At 44.8% G+C, this 22,773-nt stretch overlaps 1 protein-coding gene across 7 annotated transcripts in view; it reads left to right on the top strand.

Annotated features, from left to right (window-relative positions):
- Positions 1-22,773, top strand: part of PHACTR1 (phosphatase and actin regulator 1) — a 413,139-nt gene that overhangs the window by 97,788 nt on the left and 292,578 nt on the right. For all 7 annotated transcript variants that reach the window (XM_075416933.1, XM_075416934.1, XM_075416935.1 and 4 more), the window contains one exon: positions 981-1,127. In XM_075416933.1, the coding sequence (XP_075273048.1) occupies positions 981-1,127 (147 nt within the window). The remainder of the gene's footprint in view (positions 1-980; positions 1,128-22,773) is intronic.

Raw genomic sequence — 22,773 nt, 5'->3', positions numbered from 1 at the left:
GTAACTCTCCTTTAATGTAGTACTTCCGTGTTTTGTTTTTTAAAATAGCATTTCTAATTATTTGTATGACACTAACATCTAGAGGTCCCAGCCAAAACTGGAGCCCTAACGTGGTAGGCAGCCTACGCCCGTGGGCTCAGAAAGGACACCTACATAAAGAACTGATTACTAAACAGAGAAGGCAGAACAGGGGAGAAGCAGCAAAACACCGTCCCCAGCTTGCAGCTGGAGAATGGAGTCACCGGTTTTGGCTACGGTCACGTTTTTTCCATAGACCTGCCAACGTGACTGATGAAGACGAGTCTCAGACTTTTAGTGACAGTCAGTGTTAAACACCTAGCGCAGGCTTCTCGGTCCCCGCGGCACCTCAGAGCGCTTGGCCTGCCGCACCGCTCTGGTTTGCCCCAGGACACAAAACCCCGGGACGCCAACGCGGGAAGGAGCCAGGAGGTGAAGGGATGAGACCTTAGACTTCCCACCACGTCTCCATCCAGCAACGCTTTGAGTCTCATGACCCCCCCAGGCTAGCAGAGAGTAGTTCAGGGGTGCCCAAGGCAGGGCCGGAGGTGCCGGGCCTGCTGCGGGGTGGCACCTCCGCCAGGCCGAGGTGCTCGGCGGGAGGCTGGGGGGGGGGGAGTCCCCTCAGCGGGGACCCTGCACCTCAGCATCTCCTGGGCGGGGGGAAGGGCAGGGCAGGGGAAGGGGGGGGGGAACACCGCTCGGTCCCCTGAGGCGAGCGGGAGGGGCGGGCGGGCGGTGGGCAGGGGCAGCGGGCAGGGCGGCCGCGGCCGCTCCCGTCCGCAGATCCTTGACGGGTTTTCCCTGCCTCTCTCCCTCCCTCCGCTCCTTTCTCCCTTTCCCTCTCTCCTTCCCCGGCCTCCCCTCCCCCTCCCCGCGCCTCTCCGCTCTCCCTCCCTCCCCGGCCGCCCCCGCCGCCCCCTCCTCGCCCGGCCGCCGCTCCGCCGCTCGCCCCTCGCCAGCTCGCCGGGCCACGCTGCTCACCGTGCCCACATTAATGGCGGCATCTTCCGAGGAGGACATCGACCGCAGACCCATCCGCCGCGTCCGCTCCAAGAGCGACACCCCTTACCTCGCTGAGGCCCGCATCTCCTTCAACCTCGGCGCAGGTGAGAAGCGGCTCGGCGCGGCGAACGGGGAGGGGGGGCGGCCCGCCTGGCCCAGCGGGGACCGGCGGCGGGGGGGAGGCGGGAGGGAGGGGGGGGGCCGCCCCCGCCGCCGCGGCCTCCTCCCCGCCAGCGCCGGCGGGACCCCGGGCCGCTGGCAGCCCGGCCCTGGCGCCCGCTGCTTCGCACCTCCCCGGCCTCCTCCGGGCCCGGCTGCCCCTCACCCCGCACCGCTCGCCCGGGTGCCGGCTGCTTCTCTCCGCTCGGCCCCTCGAAGCCTCTCCTCTCCCAAGGCGCCGTGCTCTCGGCCCGCAGAGCCTGGCACCGCTTCCCTGCAACACCTCTGGGCTGTCCCCTCCTCGCCGGCTTCTGCTGGGGTCACTCCTGTCGTTTCGCAAGTCTCTTCCCCCTCTCGCTCTTTGCCATCTTCCCCTGAGGGGTTTGTGCCTCAGAAGTGGAAGGAAACTTGCACCGGCGTTGCCCGCTTTTTCTCAAGCCTCCCGAGGGCCCCCGTTGTCTCAGCGTCGCCTTTTGGTGACTCTTCGGTGGGCGCTCACCCCGACACTTTCTACCAGCGCACCTCCAGCTCCCCACGCTCACCTCCTCCTGCCGGTCTCTACCCGACCTTTCCATCCCCCTTCTCTGCTGCTGCTCCTTCCTCTCTGCCACCTCTTCCTCATGGCTCCCTTGAGATTTCGGCCGTCCCCTTCAGTTCATCCTGCACGTGGTGACTATCCTGTTTCTTTCCTGCTAGGCCTGTGGTTTTCCCTCCTTCCCTGACCTTTGCTTTCCTCATGGGCTCTGTCAACACTAAACTACACCAGAGGTTACTTGCTCTCAAAAACAGAGGAAAAGAAAGTTGTTTCTGTTGGTTCTCCGCACCAAACCAGACTTCCTCTGTCCATGGAGCGGGGGGTGAGGGAGGGTCTGTAGCCGGGGTACTCTGCCGTGGCCCCCCTCCACTCCCACCAGCAGCGCGCGAGATGGCTCAGGTGTCTATGGTCTTTGATGCTGAGCCTGTCCGCTCGCTGCCAGCTGTGAGGGAAAGAGAGCTGCCTCGGAGCTGCTGCTCGCCATGCTGCAGTCTCCCCCATCCCTCCTCCTCCCCTCTCAGGGGGCAGAAAGTTGGAGACGGCAGAGATGTGTTTTCTCCTCCATTTGGGGATGGAGTTGAATCCCCTCCCATTATCCCCACTGTAATTACACCCGTGGTAATGGCTAATAGGCAGTTTGGTTTTGCCATTGACGGAATGGTTGGTTACATCGTACGGCGGGTCATTATTTCTTTCTGGTCATGACTTCGTAAGAATTACCAAGCCGTAGGTAAGTTGGGTGGCATTCCAGGGCACAGCCTGGAAGACAGTGCCAGAAGCCAGGTTTCGGCTCTAAAGAACTGGGAGTGAAAATGGAAAGAGCATCGCTGTGCGCAAGGTGTAAAAAAGAAGAGGCTGAGTATGGTTGGTTGACTGCTGAAATAGCCCTGCGTTGACTTGTGCTGTCACCAGTAATGCTATGTCACGTAGTTATAAATAGGTAAACCAGTTAAGAGCAAGGCACCTTCAGGTCACCTGGTGCCTCGCATCTCCGTGCTGAGCTCGGCGTGCTGTCTTTGCCACAAGTCCCAGAGGATGTGCAAGTCTCGAGGGACCGCTTTCCTGCAACCCGCTGAACAACTTGGTCATTACACGTAGCTGCTTTCTGTTCCTCCCCTCTCCCTCGTGCTCTTCAGTTTATGTCTTTACTTTCAAACCTGGGAATGGAATTCCCTTAAAAGAAACAAATAAAAGAAACAGTACTGGTGTATCAAGAAGTATAACCGAAAAATGTTGTAAGTAGTGCAGGCGTGTGTTGTCGTTAATCCATCTGGCAGTCAGTAGTTTTGAGGTTTTTTTTTAAAAAAAAAAGAAAATTGCTTAGCAACCACCATTGAGCGAGCCAAAAAAGCAAGTGAAACGTGCCACTGGTACCCGCTTGGTCGCCGAGCTGTTGGTTTTACGCTTCGGTTCGCTCGGAAGGTGCACACCGAGCCGCCCGCGTGCGGGCACTCTTGGTTCCAAGGGGACAGCTGTCAGGGAACGTTGCGTACCCACTTCTGCCCGCGCTTGGTAGTGCTGCGCGGTGTGGGGCGTGCTGCTGAAACTGTGTGTGACTTCTTGAGTTTATTTGGGGGGGGGGGGGGGAGTTACGTGTGGGAAAACCCACTGCTATCTCTGAGCTCCCGCGGGCTTCCCGTGCGGCTCCGTTGCCGGCGGTGCCGCGGATGGGGGCGGGGCAGGGGGCGGGGCTGGGGGCGGGGCCGTGCTGCCCGTCCGGCGGAGGGGCCCCGCGCGGCCGCCTGCCGCCCCGCTGGCGCCGCCCTGCGGCCGCGCGGGGGCCGGGAGCCCGCGGGAGCTGTCCGCCGCCCCTAGTGCTGAAGCGCACCGGGCTGGCGGCGGTCGCTGGCCGCTCCGCCCGGGGCTGGGAGCGGGCCGTCCCGCCTGGCCGTGTTCCCGCTCGCTGTTCGTGGGCTGGCAGCCCACGTGTGCACACGAGGGTGCGTGTGTTGCCTTGCCTGGGCAGGGGGAGGGTGGTAGAAGGGAAGCAATGCTGTTTCTTCAACCCGTTGATGCAGTCGAAACTAAAGTGATGCTTGGGGCACAGGAAATGACCTCTTCCCTACGTGTTTATCGCTCGCTTTCCATTTGGTGCGTTCCGTATCTACAGCTGCTGCTCAGCCACTGCTTACGGAGCTGTTTTTCCTACAGCTGCTACCAGTCGAGCTGCGTTCCCTAGTCATTGTCTTCTGTCAGGACGTGGTCAGGGCTTGGATGCAGCGTGCAGCTGCTTTGCTGTACCGGAACTTAAAATCCACTTTTATTAATGAAACATAAGCAGATGCAGCGAGTACTGCTCTTCTCCACTCTTAATTACAACCACTAGTTAAGAACGAGCACGTTTTTATCTACTTCAGCTCTAAGTTATAATTATACCATTACTGCTGTTATCTGTATTGTTGAACAACTGAGAGATTGCATACACAGAGTCAATTATACGGTTTGGGTATGGCACAGATTTGGTCTGGATTGTAAAAACACCACAGTTATAAGAGATTAACAGTGCAATTTTTATGTGCCCTTCTCTTTTGATTATGTTAACAGTTCTGCTTTGTTTGATTTTCCAAAATATACTTGTTTATTATGTTTGTTTCTAAATGTTGATCAATTAACTCATAATTATTACCTAGCACGAGTTAAAAAATGCTGTTCAATTAGTTGTCCCTGGTATGTTTTTTTTTTTTTGCTGATGGTTCCAAACTGATTAAAATATAAAGTCTTTTTCCAAACTCAGGGTTATTCTCCCTACTGTTATACATATGCAAATCCTATTAATCTGAGTTATGTGCTCATATCAAGAGGATAATGTTTCCCAAAGGATTTAAGTTACCTCTTCTGCCAAAATTAATGTAGCTACATAACATTGTAAAACCATAGACAGATGTGAATTCCTTTTGCTTATTTGATACTGTCCGTGTACAGAAATTAATTTTTTAATTTTCTGAAATACTTACTCCAGTGTGACGCTAGAGGAAGGTGGAATGTGCTCTCACTTTCATGTGGTAATCTTTCGTTTTCTTTGTTATGATTAGCACACTGTTGTGGCTCCACCTCTTAACGTCCATCTTTGGCTTTTCACACACATCTTCTTAAAAGCAGTTTTCAGTTTGTCTTTCTAACGTTCTGATTCGGGCATCTAAAGGCTAATCCCAAATTACTTCTGAAAACTTGGGCCTCCATCTGTGATAGCTGTCCAATAGCATAATCCCTTTCATGGTCCTGTGCCAGCTGACAAATTCAGGTGTTTTTTACAGATTTTGACCTATTACTGGTTTTTGACCCATTTCTATACTTACTGTTGCAAAACAGAATATTATTAAAATGGCAACACATGATAGGAAGCTTTCAAGCTTGATAAATTAGCAGAGTTGATGACTGGTAAGGAAATAGACCACTTAAAACTCTCACTGAATGATCCAAGATGTGTGAGCTTTTCTTCTGCCTCCCCCTTCGTGCAGCTGCTTGTGGAATCCCTGTCAGAACTTTCCCGATGTTTGTTAGGGGAGGGGGCACTACCACAGTGAGTTGATCTTCCTAGTGTCAGTCACTACTGAAGGTACTTTTATACAGAGGCAGATACTCTTACTCCTTCCTAGCTGAAAAAGAGAGTAAGATTTGTACTGTAATCCTTTGCAAAGTTGATTCTAGCAGATTGGCTTCTTGTTAAGTGGTGCAAGAAGTCATCTTTACCTCAGCTGCCATGGGACCTTCCTGAGATCATTCAGGCAGGTCACCAAATGTCAGTCTTTGTTTGAACAAGGCTGATTGTCTACTTAGAATTTAACTTGGGAATGGAGACTCAAGGAGAAAGCAAGCCAATGCCTTGGAGAAGGTGCAAGACCAGAACGACTGCAGTAGCTGTACTAGGGGGTCAGCAAAGGGAGCTTTTCCTTCAGAAAGAATATATTTAGCTTCCATGCTGTGAAGTGAGGGGAGCTCTTGAATGTGAATATACCCCGCCCACCCCGACTTAAAAGTGTGCACCGGTGGTGCAACCAAACAGAAGCCTGTGGCCAGAGGGGTGTGGGACCCAGGGCCCTGAGGGTGGGGAGGGAGAGGCAGCGACAGAGCGGACCCGAGCGGGATGGTGCAGCCTGTGCTAGCTACGGAGCCCAGCTGGCTTGCTCGGCCCTGGAGCACAGCACAGATTTTAGGTGTACTGAAGTCACTCAGTAGTCTCACCGAAGTGGCTGGATCCTCAAGTGATGCAAGTCGTTTGTTGACTTCAGCCAGGGATCTGAGCCAGGCTGTAGAAAGGTACATCTCTGCTTCCCTTCAGTGATGAAAGATGTTTTATCTGTTTGTGGTATGGAGCCACATGTTCTCCTGGAATGTGTTCTGGGAAAGCAAAGCTGGGAGGGAAAGGACTGAGTGGCTCTGCACAGTTTTTGCCATGTGTACAGAAGAAAGGTCCTTGTGTCTAGAAAGGCAAGCGAACTCGGTACCATGTACTGTTCCTAAGCAGTGGCGGGTAACTCACTTTGGGGAGAGTAAAAAAACCCACGCAGCCTGTGTTAGTGCTGCTGCAAGCAGAATTAATTCATAGGGTGTAAAGAGGGAGGAGGATCCTGGCAGAAACTGCTGAATGGCAGAGACAAATGCTAGCGAGCTGGGAAATATTCATAGTCGGCTGTTTCTGTGGTGCAGAGCTGGTGGGGGAAAGCCAGGACACAAAGGGTGACTGCTGGTTTTATACGCGGGAACTTCCGCACACTGAACCGGCCACAAAGTTGAAATCAAAAGCTTCTTCCATTTTCACCATCCTAGCACCTTCTACACTCTTTTTGGGCCCTAGTGCTTCTTACAGCCTTCATGGTAGGCTGCCTTACTGTTATTGTTTGTATCGCTGTATTGATTCCTTTATATAGCTTTAGAGCTGTGCTGAACACTTTTCAGAGAGTAAAATGACGTATGATTTTCCTTTCTAATGGAAAGATAATGTCATGTGTATTAGCCACATACATGCTGATTTGTCTAGAAGGATATGATACATTTTTCTGCAGTGATTAGGGAGAAAGTTGTGCACTTTGTTTTGTCACTGTGTAAGATAAGAAATAGTATTTGTACAGCTCACTGAGGCAAGTAAATTCTAAATAGGTGAAAAGAAAGTGACATGACTTGACTGGATTTTCTGTAGGAAATCTCCATCCTATCCATTTTTAATTTTCTCTAAACCCCACCATTTGATTTAAAAATCTGGTTTTGAAGTTTCTGAGTTTGCCCCAGTCATCCTTACATATGATTTAGTACAGTAACCCAATTAATCATCTCTGCAGTCGTTTGAAATTGTATCACATTTGGAGTTGTGTTTTTTCTTTTCTGTTTATCCAGCATATGTTTGCGTATATCCATTATAAAATACTCTGTGTGGTTTCATGATTAGAATAAATAATCCCTAAAATGATACAAGAAATTGAACTACTTTGTATTTATGGAGCACAGATTAGAGATGATGTTGAAGAGGTAATCTGAAGTGCATATTTGTATTTTTAAAAATACTTTTAAATTATGGTGGCTAAAATTTCAGGTAGAAAAGATTGGGCTCTGGAGAATGGGGGAGAGAAATATGCAGTAGTAGGCTTTCTAATGTGTGTGGGAGGATTTATTTCTTTCTGGAGAAAGATTAGTAAAAACGCATGCTTGGAAAATTTCCACTTTCTCTCTCTGCTCTAATCACTCCCTCAGATTATTGTCATGGAGATGCTCTCGTACTTAGCAAGCCAAATCACTGGTTTTGGCAAAGCATTTCTTAATACCTTGGTAAAAGACCCCAAAGAGCTGGCCTCCTTTGCCACCCAGCTTTACATTACCAAAACTTGTGCCTGCAATTTAAGTGAACAATGACTGTTAGTCTTAACACTGCTTAACTTGGGGTGTAGCTAGAGTTTGGCTGTGTGCCCGTCACTCACTCCGTGGCTATTTTCCAACCCCAGGAGCATGAGCGCATGCACCAGGAGAAGCGAATCCCCCCAGCTGAGCGCCACCGACTGAGTGGCAAGAGTCTGCCCCCTGAGACAACCGGCCCTTGCCAGGGCTATGTGGGGCAGCTGGAAGCACCTCTGTATCAGCATCGTATGTGGCAGGTAAATGGTCTGCTTTGAGGGAAGAGGCCTTAACAGCAGTTGAGGTTTTAACTCTTGTACTTGGCTTTGGAGAGCTTTGGCTTAAGACTCTGACCTTCAGCGAGTGCCAGGTGGGAGTAAGTTTACAGGTTCTGCAAGTCTTGTAAAGGGGGGAGATGGCCCTGCTTCCCCAGCTGTCATCCAAAAGGAATTGTTGATGCAGGCTTTAGTTAACAAATATAATTGGGGACAATTTGAAGGGAGGGGCATTATTAGTCAAAATGGTGGAGCTGGCAAGAGGAAAATGATACATGATCAGTTTCTCTGAATGCTGAATGTGTTGGAGGAATTGGTCAAAAAACCCAGAAAGCTTTGACATTTTAACCATTCTTGTGGCACAGCACATGTGCATCACCTTTCTGTGATGGGGGGCAGCTGGTACCCGTGCAGTTGATGGCACCTGCATTGCTGTGGAACAATCGTGATGGGAGAGGGATGTAAGGAAGGTGCATGTTTGCTCTGGGACTGGAATATGCAGACCTGATGCCTCTTGCAGCTGTCTGCAGTGCGTGTGGTTTTAAGGCTGCCATAGTGCTTTGTTGCCAAGCTGTCTCTTCAAGATAATTGATGTGCTGGAATGTGCCCGACTAAGAAGTTGTCTCTGTGTTTGTCTTTTGCTCAATGTGCTTAATGGGGTAACACAACCAAGTTTAGTCCTGCAAGCTGGGACACTGCAAAATCCTTTTATTTTTCTTGATTCATTAGGAACCACAGTTTTTTTCTTGGAACTATGTCTTTCAGGAAAATACATTTTTCCAAAACTTCAGATGAAATTGTCAGAACTGGCATCTCTGTTCAGAATTATTAGCTGTAAAATGTAGTAAAAAGAAAGGGCCTAATTCTCAATAACAGGTATAATTAGCTTTAATGCTTAATTACTCTGAGTCAACTAATTGGTTTCATTGGGACTACTCACAGTAATAATCACAGCTAGGCATGTAAGTGCCTTCAGAATCAGTCTTAAAGTTTGTAAGTTTTTGCAGTATGACAAAAGTCATTAGTGCAGAAAGAATGTCCTGGGCTGTCTGCTTTCAGGTAATATAGAATGTCAATGCTAATGAAATACTGTGTTATTAGCAGTTGTTTCTTTTGCTTAGACTTTAGACCATAGAATCAGTGTGGAATATACTTCTGTAGCAAAGTAAAACTTGGCTGCACTCACACTTTCTTGGTGACAAATATTCATGACAATGTATCTGTTGTGGATAAGGTGCAAATGGTGTCAGTTCTAACATTTTAATTATGTTAATTTAATGTATTTTACACGGTAATACAATTTGTTGATATAGTCAACTGAAATTTTTTCTTCATTCAGAATAATTTTCAGGTAAAATTATTTATAATCATGCAATAACCATTTATAATCATGCAGTTCTGTTGCCTTCATTTAGAATACATTGGTGGTCTTGTTTTATATTGATATGCTGAGGCTATAGCTTGACCCTCAGTACATGGCTGCCTTCCCTAGGTTTTGTTGCGGTGCCAGTGTTACTGAATGTTTGAAAGAAGATAATTATTGCCTTTACTGCAGACTTTGTAATAATTTTTGTATCTTGAAACTACAATTCAATCTATAAGAAACAAAATGAAGACGATGTCCAAAGAAGGATTTAATGAGGAGCAAATTCAGCAAGAAAATAGGGAGGAGGAGTTAGAAAATTAAATGCCTGTGTTTTTCCTGTACTCCAGACTCACTGTGGTTTCATTCTGGTTGTGAAGTACATAAGATAGGGGAAGTATGTGACGAGTGTTTGCATGCTGATGTACTGTATGGGCACATGCCATTTTAACTACGATGCATAACAACGGCAGGCGCGTGTTTCAGTTAATCAGAAAATCCCTGCTATGCATAATTTATGGTGCAATATCATTTTTATGGTTAGTGCTTACAGTGCTTGGACAGACAGACATCTGGTTAATAGTTTATAAGCAAATTAAATAGTTGATGCATTATTAAAATGGAAGAGAAATTTAATCAAGGCTAAATCTAATTCTTTGCCAGAGTGTTGGAAATAGTTAAAGCCTGCTGCAAGCTTGGTGCCCGAAATTGGGGAGGACCTGTTCTGAGTGTGGCTCTTGTCTGCCCGTGTGTCATTATTTCTGTTCTGTGGATAAAAGGGCAAGGAGTCTACTGATGGTTAGATTTGAAAACTGACTGGGGTGTGTGTGCTTGGGAAAAACGATCCTCAGTCAGTCAAAAAACCCGAGTCAGTGAAGTGTTACGACAGTGTTAAGCCATCAGAAATGGCCTGAAGTTAAAAGAGTCTGTCTCAAGCTAGTCCCATTTTGCTACAGCTTTGCACTAAGCCATAGGAATCTCCTTCAGAATAGAAAATATGCCCCCAGTTAGGATGAAATGAGAAATTAATATGTATATTGCAGTATTCCTTGAGAAAGAGATTACTCCCATCTGACATCTGTGATGGCCCTTTGTTTTCCTTGCTGAGATCATAATAGTACAGTTTTCATACATAACTTTTTTTTCTTCTGCTTAATTATCTGTTTACTTGTACTAGAAGAGTGCTAGAAACAAATGCAGAGACCTCGATGTGGCTGTGCTTGATGCGTGCGGCATCTGTAACGTTTGGGGGAGAGTGGCTGTTGCCCATGCTCAGCCTCCGTTGCGGGAGCGTGTGGGCGTAAAGGTCATGTTGTGCAGGCTGCTGGTGAAGAGGTCTGGAGCTGAATAGCTCACACGATGCTCTCGGCTTCTGCCTTCTGTAGGGTTTTGTTGTTGTTGTTGTTGGCATCTCTCTTTTCCTGCCGCCTGTTCCATTCTCTTGTGTTTATCGGGGCTACGTATGCTGGCAGCAGCAATATGTTGGCCTGCAGTATCTTGAAGGCTGTCCCTACTGGGTTGGGAGAGTTGCCATACCAACATTTAAAGCTGTAAGTTGGGAACTATCACTTTAAATGATCACCCTGTGTCCTTAGGACCTCTGATAGAGGGCTGTGTAATCTACCCGTGCTGCCATGAGCCCAGTTAAGGCAATCATCTCCCAGAGCGGTGATCACTCCTGCTCTCTGCTTAGTGAGTGCTTTTCGGGTCGTTGTGGGTAAAGGTGGTTTATTGAAAATACTGAGGTGGAGAGTTAGGAATAAACTGCAATAAGCTGCTAATGAGTAGTCCCTGTTTATATTTAAAGCAATTTGGCATGTTCATCCATTCATGAACAATTTCATTTTGTCTTATCACCTTCTCTGCTCATCATTCCTTATTACTTACGCTACACATGAAGGGTCTTTTTAGATTTCATTGGTGTGATGAATGTTTTTTAAAAAAATTTTAAAAGTTTGTCTCAGAATTACCACAATTACTTACTAGGTCGAAACAGCCAAAAATAAATGGAAAGCAATTGATCATTTTAATTTTCTCTATGTGGAAGCCTGGCAAAATCTTGGAGCATTTCAAAGCTAATAATAAAAAAATTAACTGGATTTAACTAACAACCTGTAAAGTAATAGCCTAAAATTATAAGGCAAAAAGAAATCAATAAGGCTCAATTTGTAATTTGGTCTTATCTCAAGGCTCAGAAGAACAAATGGTTGTGGGATGAATCTGATAAGATTGCTTGTAATAATAATTTTTGCCACAAATTAGTTCATAAATAATGTTTATTTTGTAAAGAAAACAAGATGGGCATCACTGAATAACCTTGGGGTCTAACCTTGCAAGCTTTCTGCTCTGCAAGCAGTGCATGTAACAGCTTTGTCAGTGTTAAAGGAGACCCAAGGGGAGAGTGGCAAAAATGTTTGGTGGGGAAGTATCATTACACAGATGGAATTCAGCTTTTTGTTAACAGGCTTCATGGCATAATAGGAAACCAGGGGGAAAGAGTCACCAAGATCAAGGCAACGCAGGGCATGTGATACCATTAAAGAATGGCAGGGCTTTCTAAACTTAGCTGCTCACAGTTTATACTGCCCTAGGCAGCAGAAACATGATCTTAGCAGGTACCCACCTAAGTGACGGTGTATATACCTAGAAATACGTGTCAGCAGCCCTACGAGCATGCAGGGACCATCTGTTAACCAGCATGAGGTTAAAAGGCTTAAAGTGGACAGCAGAGGGGATCGCTCTGAAAGATGTGTGCTTGTCCTTTCAGTTACCCAAGTCAGTGGCGGGTAGACAGGCCAGGAGCAGTGATAGGTGTCCCTTGCTTCATCGTAGCTATTTCGGGTTATAATTTTCTCTCTGGCTTTTGGCAATGCTTACTGATATTTGTAGCCAACTGCAATTTAAAGTAGTGCCTAGAGTTGAGAGGGAGCAAAATGTAGGACCTGCTTGCTTATCTCTTTTCAGAGATACAGTCTGCTTTTAAACTTCTTTCCCTCTGTCTGCTAAAATAAAATATCACTTCAGCTATATCAGTGTGGTGAATAAGGAGGCACTTGACTTTCATTAAACCTCGTAACAGGAAGAAGAAGATTACAATTGGCAAGGGGTAGCGGGACGTACTGAGGAAGTGGACAGAGTGACAGTATTAGCCATAGTAAAATCCAGAGCTGTTTTAGCAACACATCATTCAAAACATCTGACCTCCCATAGAACTTTTTGTCACTACATTGGAACACGTTTGATCTTGTTTGTTCACTTGTGTGAAACTAGGAGGTTAGGTTTATGTGTGCAATAGAGCTTTAGTGTGCATAGCCACTAGTGCACATCCAGATTCCCTGGTTGCATGGTATGTTGTGGGTGGTTTGCCTTTGGGAATGGAGTGTTTTACCCCTTTTAGAATTTTACACTGAATTTAAGGCAGAGTTTTAAAGTGGATTAGGCAAGCAAGTGTGGGTTGGATCTTGAAGAAGGTATTCTTAGTAGCTTAGATCAGCTTTCATGTTTTGGTTTAGCTGGTGTTGCTATCTCAGAAAAAGATCCAGGACTACATATCAAGATGCCCCTCATCTGTTTGTTTTTTTGAGTGGGAGGGATATTATTGCTGCTGCTCACAGTGTGGCCCCTTAACTAATATGTCATTCAATGAACAAAAGAACATATCTGTTGTCCTTCCCCTGTCTTGAGGCATGCCCTGAAGACTGAAGACCTGAAGGCATGTCTTCAGGCATGCCCTGAAGACTCTAGGGTAAGTCATCTTCAGCTTCCATGTATGTCCTTTCCATGAGGAGGAAGCGCAAAAGACCTGGAAATCATACAGAAAGAAAGATTAGAGTGGTGGAGAGGGAACCTCTATTATGTCTTTCTCCAATCACAGTGGCCTTAATAAGTGAGCTTAATAATAGTATTTGCTAACAATTTTCCCTCCAAATTTTGGGAGGGATTAAGAGATTTTCTGGGAAGACCTGGTATGTGTGGAGTAAGGGGGAGAATGGCCAAAGTGGATTCAATCACCAAGACGTATTTCTTTCCCTGAAAAGAAGATTGTTGGACTGAAGAAAGATGTTCCTCTGTGCTAGAATTGAATGTGCTGGGTTTTTTTTCCTCCTTATTGGGTTTTAGAGGGCTGTATTTTTTTTTTAATTTAATATCTCACATTACTTCCCGTAGAACATTACCAGAACAGTTTCTATAAATCTCAATGGACAGAGAGTTTTATGTGAATCAAAGATATTTTTTCTTGCTAGATCTTTTGTACCTTGTGGCACAACTGCATAGGTATTTCTGTGTATCCTTAAAAGTTTTTATTCTCATCTGTAAACTAAAACCTTGAGTGCTGACCGGTTTCTTCTGACAAAGTCCTCTGATGCTTTTCCCTTAGGAATCCCTCTCCTTAATTCTGTGCCATTCTGTGTGGTAAGGGGGATGCTCTCTCTCTGAAGGACTTGTCCTCCCTTCTGAAGTCTGCATCACAGTTGTCTTTCTTTAGAGACTGGAGAACTAGCAGTTATTTGTAACAGAGCTTCTCTGTATTGTTCTTCATATTGGCTAAAGTGGTGACTATAAAAGCCAGTAAAGGTTCTTTTTCCATCCTTTACCTACTGACTCAACAGTACCCTGAAGCCCCATTGGCCTCAGAGCAAAGCATGAAGCATACATCTCTTGCAGAGAAGCTGCTTATGTCATTGCTTCTTAATCTTATTGCTGCACTTGCATGATTTATCCTGTAAGCATTACAGTGATGTGTTCGCTGTAACGCGCACCTCACCTTAGAAACCTTTCCCGGTAGCTTCAAAATTAAGTGTAAGTGGTACCTTAGTAAATTTTTTCAGGCTTAATGTCCTCCCTCTTTCCTCGGGAAAAGGATACAAAATATGAGCAAATAAGTTTCCTTTTAATGCAGTTTTGGAGTAGTTCAGAGTGGTCTGAAAACAATTGAAAAATGTTCAGAAAAACAGATCTGACTGATTTCCTGTTTGTTTAAACAATGTGTCTATCCAAATGCCCTCTGATTAATGTAATTTTTAGCCTCCAGTGGGTAGGGATTAGTTACCTGAAGCTCTGCCTGCTTTTTACCCTGTATTGGAATGAGTCTCCCAAAAAAACCTTTAAAGGGTTGCAGGGTAATTAAGGTTCACTGGTACAACAGTAACTAGATGGCTATATTTAATTAGTCTCTCTGTAGGGTAGAACTGCTGCATCATATTTGAAATGCCCTTTGAGGAAGATAATGAAATATGTCTTACAGGAGCTTTAGTGTGATGATCAGTGTGGTTAGTATTTAAATTTGCTGCAAAGTGAGCTTCTGTTACATAGATAACACAGCTTGTGATAGATCACCATTACAGCATCCTTCTTCAAATAAATAAATACATGTTCTATTACAGTTCTGTAATTAACCATGGAAAAGAAAGAAATGCAGTATCTCACAATGATACTGATTTCCCTAACCACCTCCTGCTTTGGCTTATTGTGACTGTGGAAGGACCCAGTTCAGGAAAGCACTGACGCACCTAGGTTCATTGTTAACAGACATCAGAAGTGTGTTCCTGAATCAGTCGCTAAGTTGCAAATGAAAATCTGGTCTATCGTTTGTTTCAGAAAAGAGATAGTAAACCAGCATCAATCCCAAGTAAAAGCGTTGGCGGGAGGCGGGGCAGATGAGGTTCTTCTCAAATGTTCCCATTAGGACTCTTGCGTTGTCTCGGGAGGCACAGCACAGACCCCGAGGTGCTGGCACACCTCTTCGTAACTGGCTGTGCCCATGCGTGGAAGAGTGCAGGGAAGAGATGTTGGAGAGAAAGGGGAAAACTTCACCACATGAACTCAGTGGTTCCTGCTGCTCTCACTCATAACTGTTCTTTACAGCCGTGTGCTTTCCATGCTTGCACACCCAGTTTCAGTTGGGCCAAATTGGATTTGGGAGACCAGCCTCTTGGAAATCAAGGTCACAGATGCACGTGTCTGATGTGTGCCCTCATACATAGCTGGGATGTACGTAGGGCACCCACACCAGTTTTAGGAACACAGCTGTGTTCCCCAGGTCCCTAATAATAGTATACCATTAAGCTTTGCATTACCTCTTCCACCCTGCTTGGACTGCTGGCACACAGCCTCATAACACTGGTCAAGTTGGACAGGTTTATGGTTGCCATGTATGCTGGGCGGGCTGCTTGTGATTTCTGCCCGAACATGATTTCTCTGAGGGGAAAAAATCCAAGTCTGCCAAACATTTGCCGGGGAAGCAGCCCAGTCAGAGCAGTAGTATACGCCTATCTCTGGATACTTGTAAGTCTGTGTACTGTTCTCTGCATTCAGAGAGCATCTCCACAGAGCATGCATGGCCAATCTGACACATCCTGTGTATATATTTCTATCCAGGAAAAACTGTATCCCAGGGGAAGCTACCCACCCCAGCCTTAGTACTGTCCTCAGAATGCCCTCTGGAAAGTAACTTGCAGCTGACCTCATGATGCCTGCACTAGAAGGAGACTTTTCTGGGCTGATGAGGACACTGATGTGCTATATACTCCATTGTATTAGTACACTAGTGCACCAGCGAGGTGAAGAAAAACCCCCTGTATTGTGTTTGCCATCCTAGAGGTGCTAGCAGATAAGTATGAATTGACTGTATTGAAATATTGGTAGACACTGCTGAGTTAGATGGGTCCTCCATTAATACGGAGGAACTGATGCACTGAATCAGTTCTGCGGTCTTGTTCTGAGGCCTTGAGCTCTTGTTCTCTGTAGTGTCTAAAGGACAGATAATTCGGGGGTTTGTGACTGTTGCAGTTCATTGGAAGGTAGAGAAATAATAGACAAACATAATCTCTGTTCATGGAAGTCATGGAAACATATTTGTTTTGGTCATTTGGAGTGCAGGGTGATTATTTAATTGTTGATTTACATCTTTAAAGCATTGAGTCTTCTGCATCTGTGGAGGGAAGCAAGAGAATTGGAGCTAGTAGGTGGGTCCATTTCATTTGGCTGTATCAAAAGCCTCGAAGTTTAAACCTGTATGGGAGTGTGCACAGGATTTGGATTCTCCTAGACCAGGCTTACCAGGCAGTGGCGGTAGTGATGGATTCAGTTTTCACTGGTTCTGTATTTTTCAGAATAATGTGACCCATGTGATGTCAAAAAATCAGTAAAGAATCAGAAAAGAAGCTTAGTTGAAATAAATGCAAAATGTTGTTCTCCTGGTAGACGGTCGGTTGCTTCGAGTTGGGCATGCCACCCAGTACTTAAAGACTCTTTTCTAGCTTTAGTGTGGCAGAGAGCTTACTTCAGTGTACAGCCTTTTAAAACCCTATGAAAGAGCCCATTCTGCTCCCTAATTCAACATTGCTCTTCACTGGGTGACCTGCATGTAGTTTTATCAATTGCATGCTTTTATGGAAGCATGCTAATGTCTTGGGGTTTTCAGCATGGCCACTGTTGGTTTGTTTGGCAGAATTTGAAAGAAAAACCTCAGGAAGCGTCACAGCCATGGCTTGTTCGCATCCACTTCTTGCCTGTTTGCTGCCGTGGATCTGAACTGGGATAGCTACTGGGACGTGGACTTTGTGGGTTGAAGGGCTTGGAGGGATGAGGGAGGAATCTAGCCCAAATGGTTGTGTCCCTGAAGGATTTGATGAAAAACCCAGGCTATGAAATATGAAATATCTTCTGTCTTAAGCCTCTTCACTGTTCAAACCGCACTTTCAAAGCTTTTAGGCTGCAAATATGAATGAATTTCCAAAGCTGTATTTATTACAAAAAGTAAAATAAAATAGTAGAGGTCAGGATTGCAGCAGATTTCCTTTAAAATAATAATGATTGTCAGATGATGTGTTATCTGGCAGTTAATGGAGTATCAGAGAGCTAGTACTAGAGTCTTAAATGCCAAGTAATGAAAAATCCAAATGTTGTCACAAATACTCTGCACTCTGGAAAAAGATGAAGGTGAAAATGGATGGCCAGGCTTTGCCTTCTTACTAAGGAACTCCTTTTTCACAGGCAGGGACACCTAGAGTTAGTGGTGGGATGTGAAGAGTAAGGTGATATTGCATCTAAAGAAGTATGACAGATTCTAAACTTAAGTAATTATCAGTAGTTAATAAATTTACAAGCTTGTTTGTTTCTTTTTGTCTACCTTTTAAAGTTTTAATGTGCTCCTGCTGTGGTGTTCATAAAACAACTTAGCTTCTAAAGACCCAATACAGTAACAGAAAGAAGAAAAAAAAATTACCTTGTTATGATCAGATTTATCATGTACATTTACCTTGGTTTAATGCAATGTGTACATTTAAAAAAAAAATTTAAAAAATATGGTGAGGAGGGTGGAAGGGAGGGAAGAAAGCTCTCGCCTAGAGCTGAGAATATACACTGAGGGCTTTCTGCTTGCTTCACTGCTGTGTGCCTAAAAAAAAAAAAAAAAAACAAAAAAGAAAATATGGGAATTTTTGTATTGCTGCTGCACAGAGTTTGTTACACGAATCATCACAAAACTGGTAATCCTCAAAGTTGGAAGCTTTATGCTGAGTCCAAAGGTGACAGGTTCTGAGTGGCAGCTACTTGCTTAAGCAACCCTGTTTATTTCAGTGGGACTGCACGGGTGAGAAGGGGCTGCAGAACCGAACTCTGCCTTGAAACCCAGCTCTGAGGTACTGCTGTCTGGGCTTCAGGAAAAGGCACTTTGCAACGTGCCTCCCAGAGCAGGCCACTGTTCACCTCTCTGCTTCATGGGATGGGAAGACCTGTTCTCCCTGTGCAGTCGTTGTGGACCCTGCTGAGCAGCTGTCCTCCTGCTGGAACATGTGTCCAGCCAGGGTAGATATGTAGCCCAAAGAGCATTAAGGTCGCGTATGTGTCTCTGCTCCAGCCGTGCTCTACTCGTGTCAGGGGAGAGATCTGCCCTTCAGGGCTTCCCTGCTGTGCTGCTGCCAACGTGGAGTTACCCTTGAAGACACAAGAACATTTGTCCCTCAGTATTTGTCTGAAAAATATCGATACTTCCTTTCTTGTTTAGATCTGTGTCAATGAAAAGGAATGCCTATGAGCTAAGCTTTTGTAAACCCAGTGAGAAGGAGATGTAAATAATGTAAGCCCTTCTCTTAAAATTATCTGTTTTTTTCCACCCTCTTCCTTGCTGGTCTATAGGTGAGGTGGTAGATAGATCTGGTTGAGCTTTTACTGAGTAATCCAGAATGGGGGATAGCGGTGCATCAGTTGTACTCGAAGCTGAAAGAGGATGAAGGTCATGCATTTTGCAGGGTGGTGAAGATACTGTCCAATGCACATCAGTGGCCCTGCTGAGCCCCACAGACGTGGGAATCAGCAGGATGCTGCCCTGGCTTTCTTCTAAGTGCAGTTCTTACGTAGTTTCCAGGGAGTAGTTTCTCCTCTTGGCAAGTGGAGTGGCTGAAAATCCAGTAAGTAATCTTTATGAACATCATTTAAATTCTCTGCATTGCATTTGAATACTAGTCCCCGGCCAGCTCTGTGCTGTTCTTTCTACTTGCTAGTTCTCAGCTAGTGCGTATGTAGTTTCATGTTGCACTGCCACCTTTCAGCTCCTTTGCCTGGAGGTTAAGGCATGAAAGCTGAAGTGGTGAAGACCCCAATCACAGCCATTCAGGTGCTGCTCTGAGGGAAGAGGTCAGTGTAACAACAGGCTCAGAACAACATGTTGATTCTTCTTACCACAGAAATGGGTGACCTTCTAGGAGAGCCCCAGTGTGCATACATAGATTTAGGTTTTGATGATTTGGTCAAGGATAATCTGAAGTAAGGAGTGAAAAACTGGAGTTGCAACCCAGTCATAGTTCACCATCTCTCAGGCCAGTAGGGTTTCCAATTAAGAGTGCTACCTTTATCTATATTTCAGCAGCCTCGTGAATGAAATATGAGCATTTGCCCTAAGGAGCAGCTTGAAAAAACCTCAAAGGGTTAGGGGTATGCTGCATTAATTTGTAGGTAAGGGGATGTTGGCATTTGGGGTTTCTTTAGGTTTTGGTGGTGCATGGCTCAGCTAAAATAAAACCATTGTGCTGTTTCCTATGTGTCTTTACTACTTGCTAAAGTATCACCTAACCATCCCTGTACTTTATTAATTTCATGCTTTTCTTTTGATGCTGCTTCATAAGATATCTTAGTGTTGGATTCCACTCCATTGTCATGGGAAAGTGACAAAAGAAACACAGAAATAATCTCCTAAAACTGGAGTTCAGTCTGCTGGTTTGCTGTATGAGTATATCGTAAGTGTGTGAAAAACCATGCCCTTGGTCATACGTTCACCCCCCCAGTCTATGACCCTGTTCTTGAAATGCCTTTTCTAGCTGTAATGGTGGTTCTTGAGAGATGCAGTCATTGAGACATTGCCCCAGCTGGTCAAGGTTTCTTCTGAAGGGCCCTTGCTAGACAGGGTTCCCTTGCAGCTCACTGCAATGGCTCAGCCTTGCATCATGGCAGCAGTTTGAGTTACCTCGGTGGAGTGTCGAGGGGTTTCCTCATTTTTTTGTTATTGTGGGGTTTGGTTTGGTTTGCTTTACTTAGAGCACTATAAGGACGTGAGCTTTCAGGAAATTCTTTCGCTTTCCAAGGGCTAGATTCTTGGAAGTCAGTACTACAGCCAGGTGCCCTCTATTTCATCCTTTTGCATGTGTAGAATTAATCAGACCTGGATATGTCTGCAATGAAAGAGAGCATAATATTTGGAGAACTGTTATAGAGATCTGAAGGGGAAACCTACTTCCCTTTACAAAACCCTTTTTTACAAAAGAAACACTTTTTTAAGTTACCAAATGCAAACAATTTAGGTACCACCATCTGTTGTAGGTGTAACAAATCTGATGTTAAGGAACGCCTGTGTGGCCAGTCAATCAAATAAGAAATTAGTCATATATTTAGTGTAATTGAACATTTGTGGTAATGTGGATTGCTGATATTTTGTAGTGACAGTAGGCTCTGAAAATATCAATCTGAATATCTTCTGACAAATTTTCCATGTGGCAAAACATAAATTTGCCTGTAGTCATTTAAAAATTGATGTGATGTCCTTGTGTGGCTTCCTGAAGCATAGTAGTACTTTATGAGCTAGTCATCTAAAGGAAAAACAGACGCATCTCTTGTGAAATGAGTGTTGAGTGCTTTAGATATACTTACATTTATTTATATTTGTTTTTTAATGCTTGTTGGACCTCCAGGGATATCTTTGAATCTGTCCTTTTATTTTTTTCTTCGACTAAAAGAAAACAGAATACAGCTGGCTTATATGCATCCCTCACTTTTCTCCTTTCAGATGGTTTTTATACTTCAGTTTTCAAAGTAATTCACTCTATAGGTAATCCTGAGGTAATCTACAGGAGATGGTAAAGTACGTGTTCCTTAGGTAGCCCGTGTCCTTCCTGCGAAACCGTACCATGCCATCTAAGTAAGCAGTGGCACTTCATCTAGCTCTAGTTCACCTATGGTGAATGTCAGCTCTGATGCTGTCTCCTGACCGTAGATGAGTGTGTTTATTGCTGTCCTATTTTTAAGATATATTTCAGAGCCGTTTCACATGGGCCATCTGTATCATGTTTGCTCTCATTGGCTCAGTTATCACTGAAGCTTCAGAAGAGTTTCTGTGCTTTTTTAAGTAACACTGCTGTTCTTTTCCTATTGTCCTTTAAACTTCTCCAGTTGCTGAGTAGTGATGAACTTAGTTGCATGTTTTATACCTTTTCAGTAAAGCAACTTGTCAAATTTCCTAGAGGTTTCCTTGTTTGGTTACTGGAAATCTCAAAACAAACAAACCAACCAACCCACCAAGAAAACAAAAAAAAAGTCCACCACCACCAAAAAAATCCCCAAGAAAAACTCACCACCCTTTTGACTCACATTGTTTCCATGTCGAAGCTCAAATAAAAAGCACTCGAATGCAGACTAGAGCTTTGCCTGTTACTTTAATTGCTATAAGAATACATTTTTGAAGTGTTTCATATACTGTGCTGAAAATTTTCATTTAACCTTCTTTTTTTTAATCAAAATTTTATTTTCTGGACAAACCAAGGAGATATTGATTTAACCCAATGTCTTCTTTAAGAAGCTTTTCTCAGTGTATGTGTTTCTCCTACAGATGCTGGCACTGTCGACACAAATCTAGATACAAATTCCTTTTTAAATAGATAAATGTGAATAAAGTAGTGTTCCTGATATCTAAGGAAAAGATCCAGCAATGGAAACTGAAAAATAACACTGAGGCTGCCTCCATGATCAGCGGAGAGGTCACTGTGTCCCAAATGGTTGGATTTCTTCCTGCAGAATCCCAGCCTTTGTGCAGAGAAACTCCTCAATCTTTTGTTGAAATGTCAGGGAACTTGTGCTTTTGAAATGTACTTAACCAAAGAAGTTTGCTCAGACAGTTAAAGCTGTTAAATCTCCTCAGTCAGCTTGTGTTTTGCAGGCCTTGGGCAGCTCTGGATTAATGAAAACAACATGCTTTGCAGTCCAATGTTACCAGTTTCTGGACTTGTTCTCTTCTCCCTCTGCTGACCGCCTGACTTCCCGGTATTTTGAAGGCTTCTTGGTGATGGAAGCGGCTGCTCTTGCAGTGTCTTTTTTCATTATGGTGTTACACAAGTACTTTGCTGCGCTCCATCACTGGGTGTGAGATGTGTATTTTTAGCTGACACGGAAGGCTCAAAGTTGACTAGCTTTGACAATGATTTTTCTATACTTTCAGAAAATTAGCTTCTGTGAAGCTGCTTTCCTCATGCTGCTTCTAAATGTGGGAAAACAGTACTTAGCTTTTTCACAGCTTGATTAAAATTTGTGACAATTTTAGAACGATGAGACCATCCATTACTACATGGGGGCAAAAGCAGAATAGCCAAAATAGGGTGAGGCTGTAATGAAAAGCCTTTGACTTAGAGTGCCGATTAACTGAAAAATGAAAGCTAGTTGTGGCTTAAGATGTACTCTGACCTAAAGCTCGTATCTGATGAAGGCAGTTATTTGAGTGATGGCTATGGCTGTGGAACAGAGCCTTGCAAATTGTGGAAGGAAGGTTTCAGAAACACGATTGCCTTCTGTCGTCAAATATTGTTTAATTGTTTCAAGCGTGAAAACCTCTTATGTATAAGGAAATCGTTTCATGGCAGTTCAGGCTAATCTGTGTGTAAGCTGCCATTATCTGTCCTGTCCTTGGCCATGTCCACCTATTATCCTCACTTCAGCTGGAACTAGCACTTGTCCAGAAAACCATCTAGTAAAAGAATAGGGCCCCACAAAAAGGTTTTTGGCCAAATCAGCTGTCTGGACCAGCTCTCCACACAGCTGCAGTGGCCAGCTCAAGGGAGGGCACAGGTGTTTACAGCTAGGAGGGAAAAATCCTGTATCAGTCTGGATTTAAACTGGATTGCCTTACTGTGGAACCACACCTATAGCCACAGCAATGGCATAAGGGAGAAGCAGAACTGCCCTATTCTTTCTTCTTAGTGTCAGTTGTTTGTTGTTAATGTACCTTCCTATAGGAAGAAAAAGAGACAAGATTCTAACTTTTGGAGTAGGATGATGGTGAAGAACGATTAAAACTACATTGGTTGAATATAATACACTTTTACACTGGTGCAACT

Source organism: Opisthocomus hoazin, chromosome 3 (assembly GCF_030867145.1).
Source record: "Opisthocomus hoazin isolate bOpiHoa1 chromosome 3, bOpiHoa1.hap1, whole genome shotgun sequence".
Lineage (NCBI taxonomy): Eukaryota > Metazoa > Chordata > Aves > Opisthocomiformes > Opisthocomidae > Opisthocomus > Opisthocomus hoazin.
Note: the sequence above shows the minus strand (reverse complement) of the source record. Positions and strands in the feature narration are given on the sequence as shown.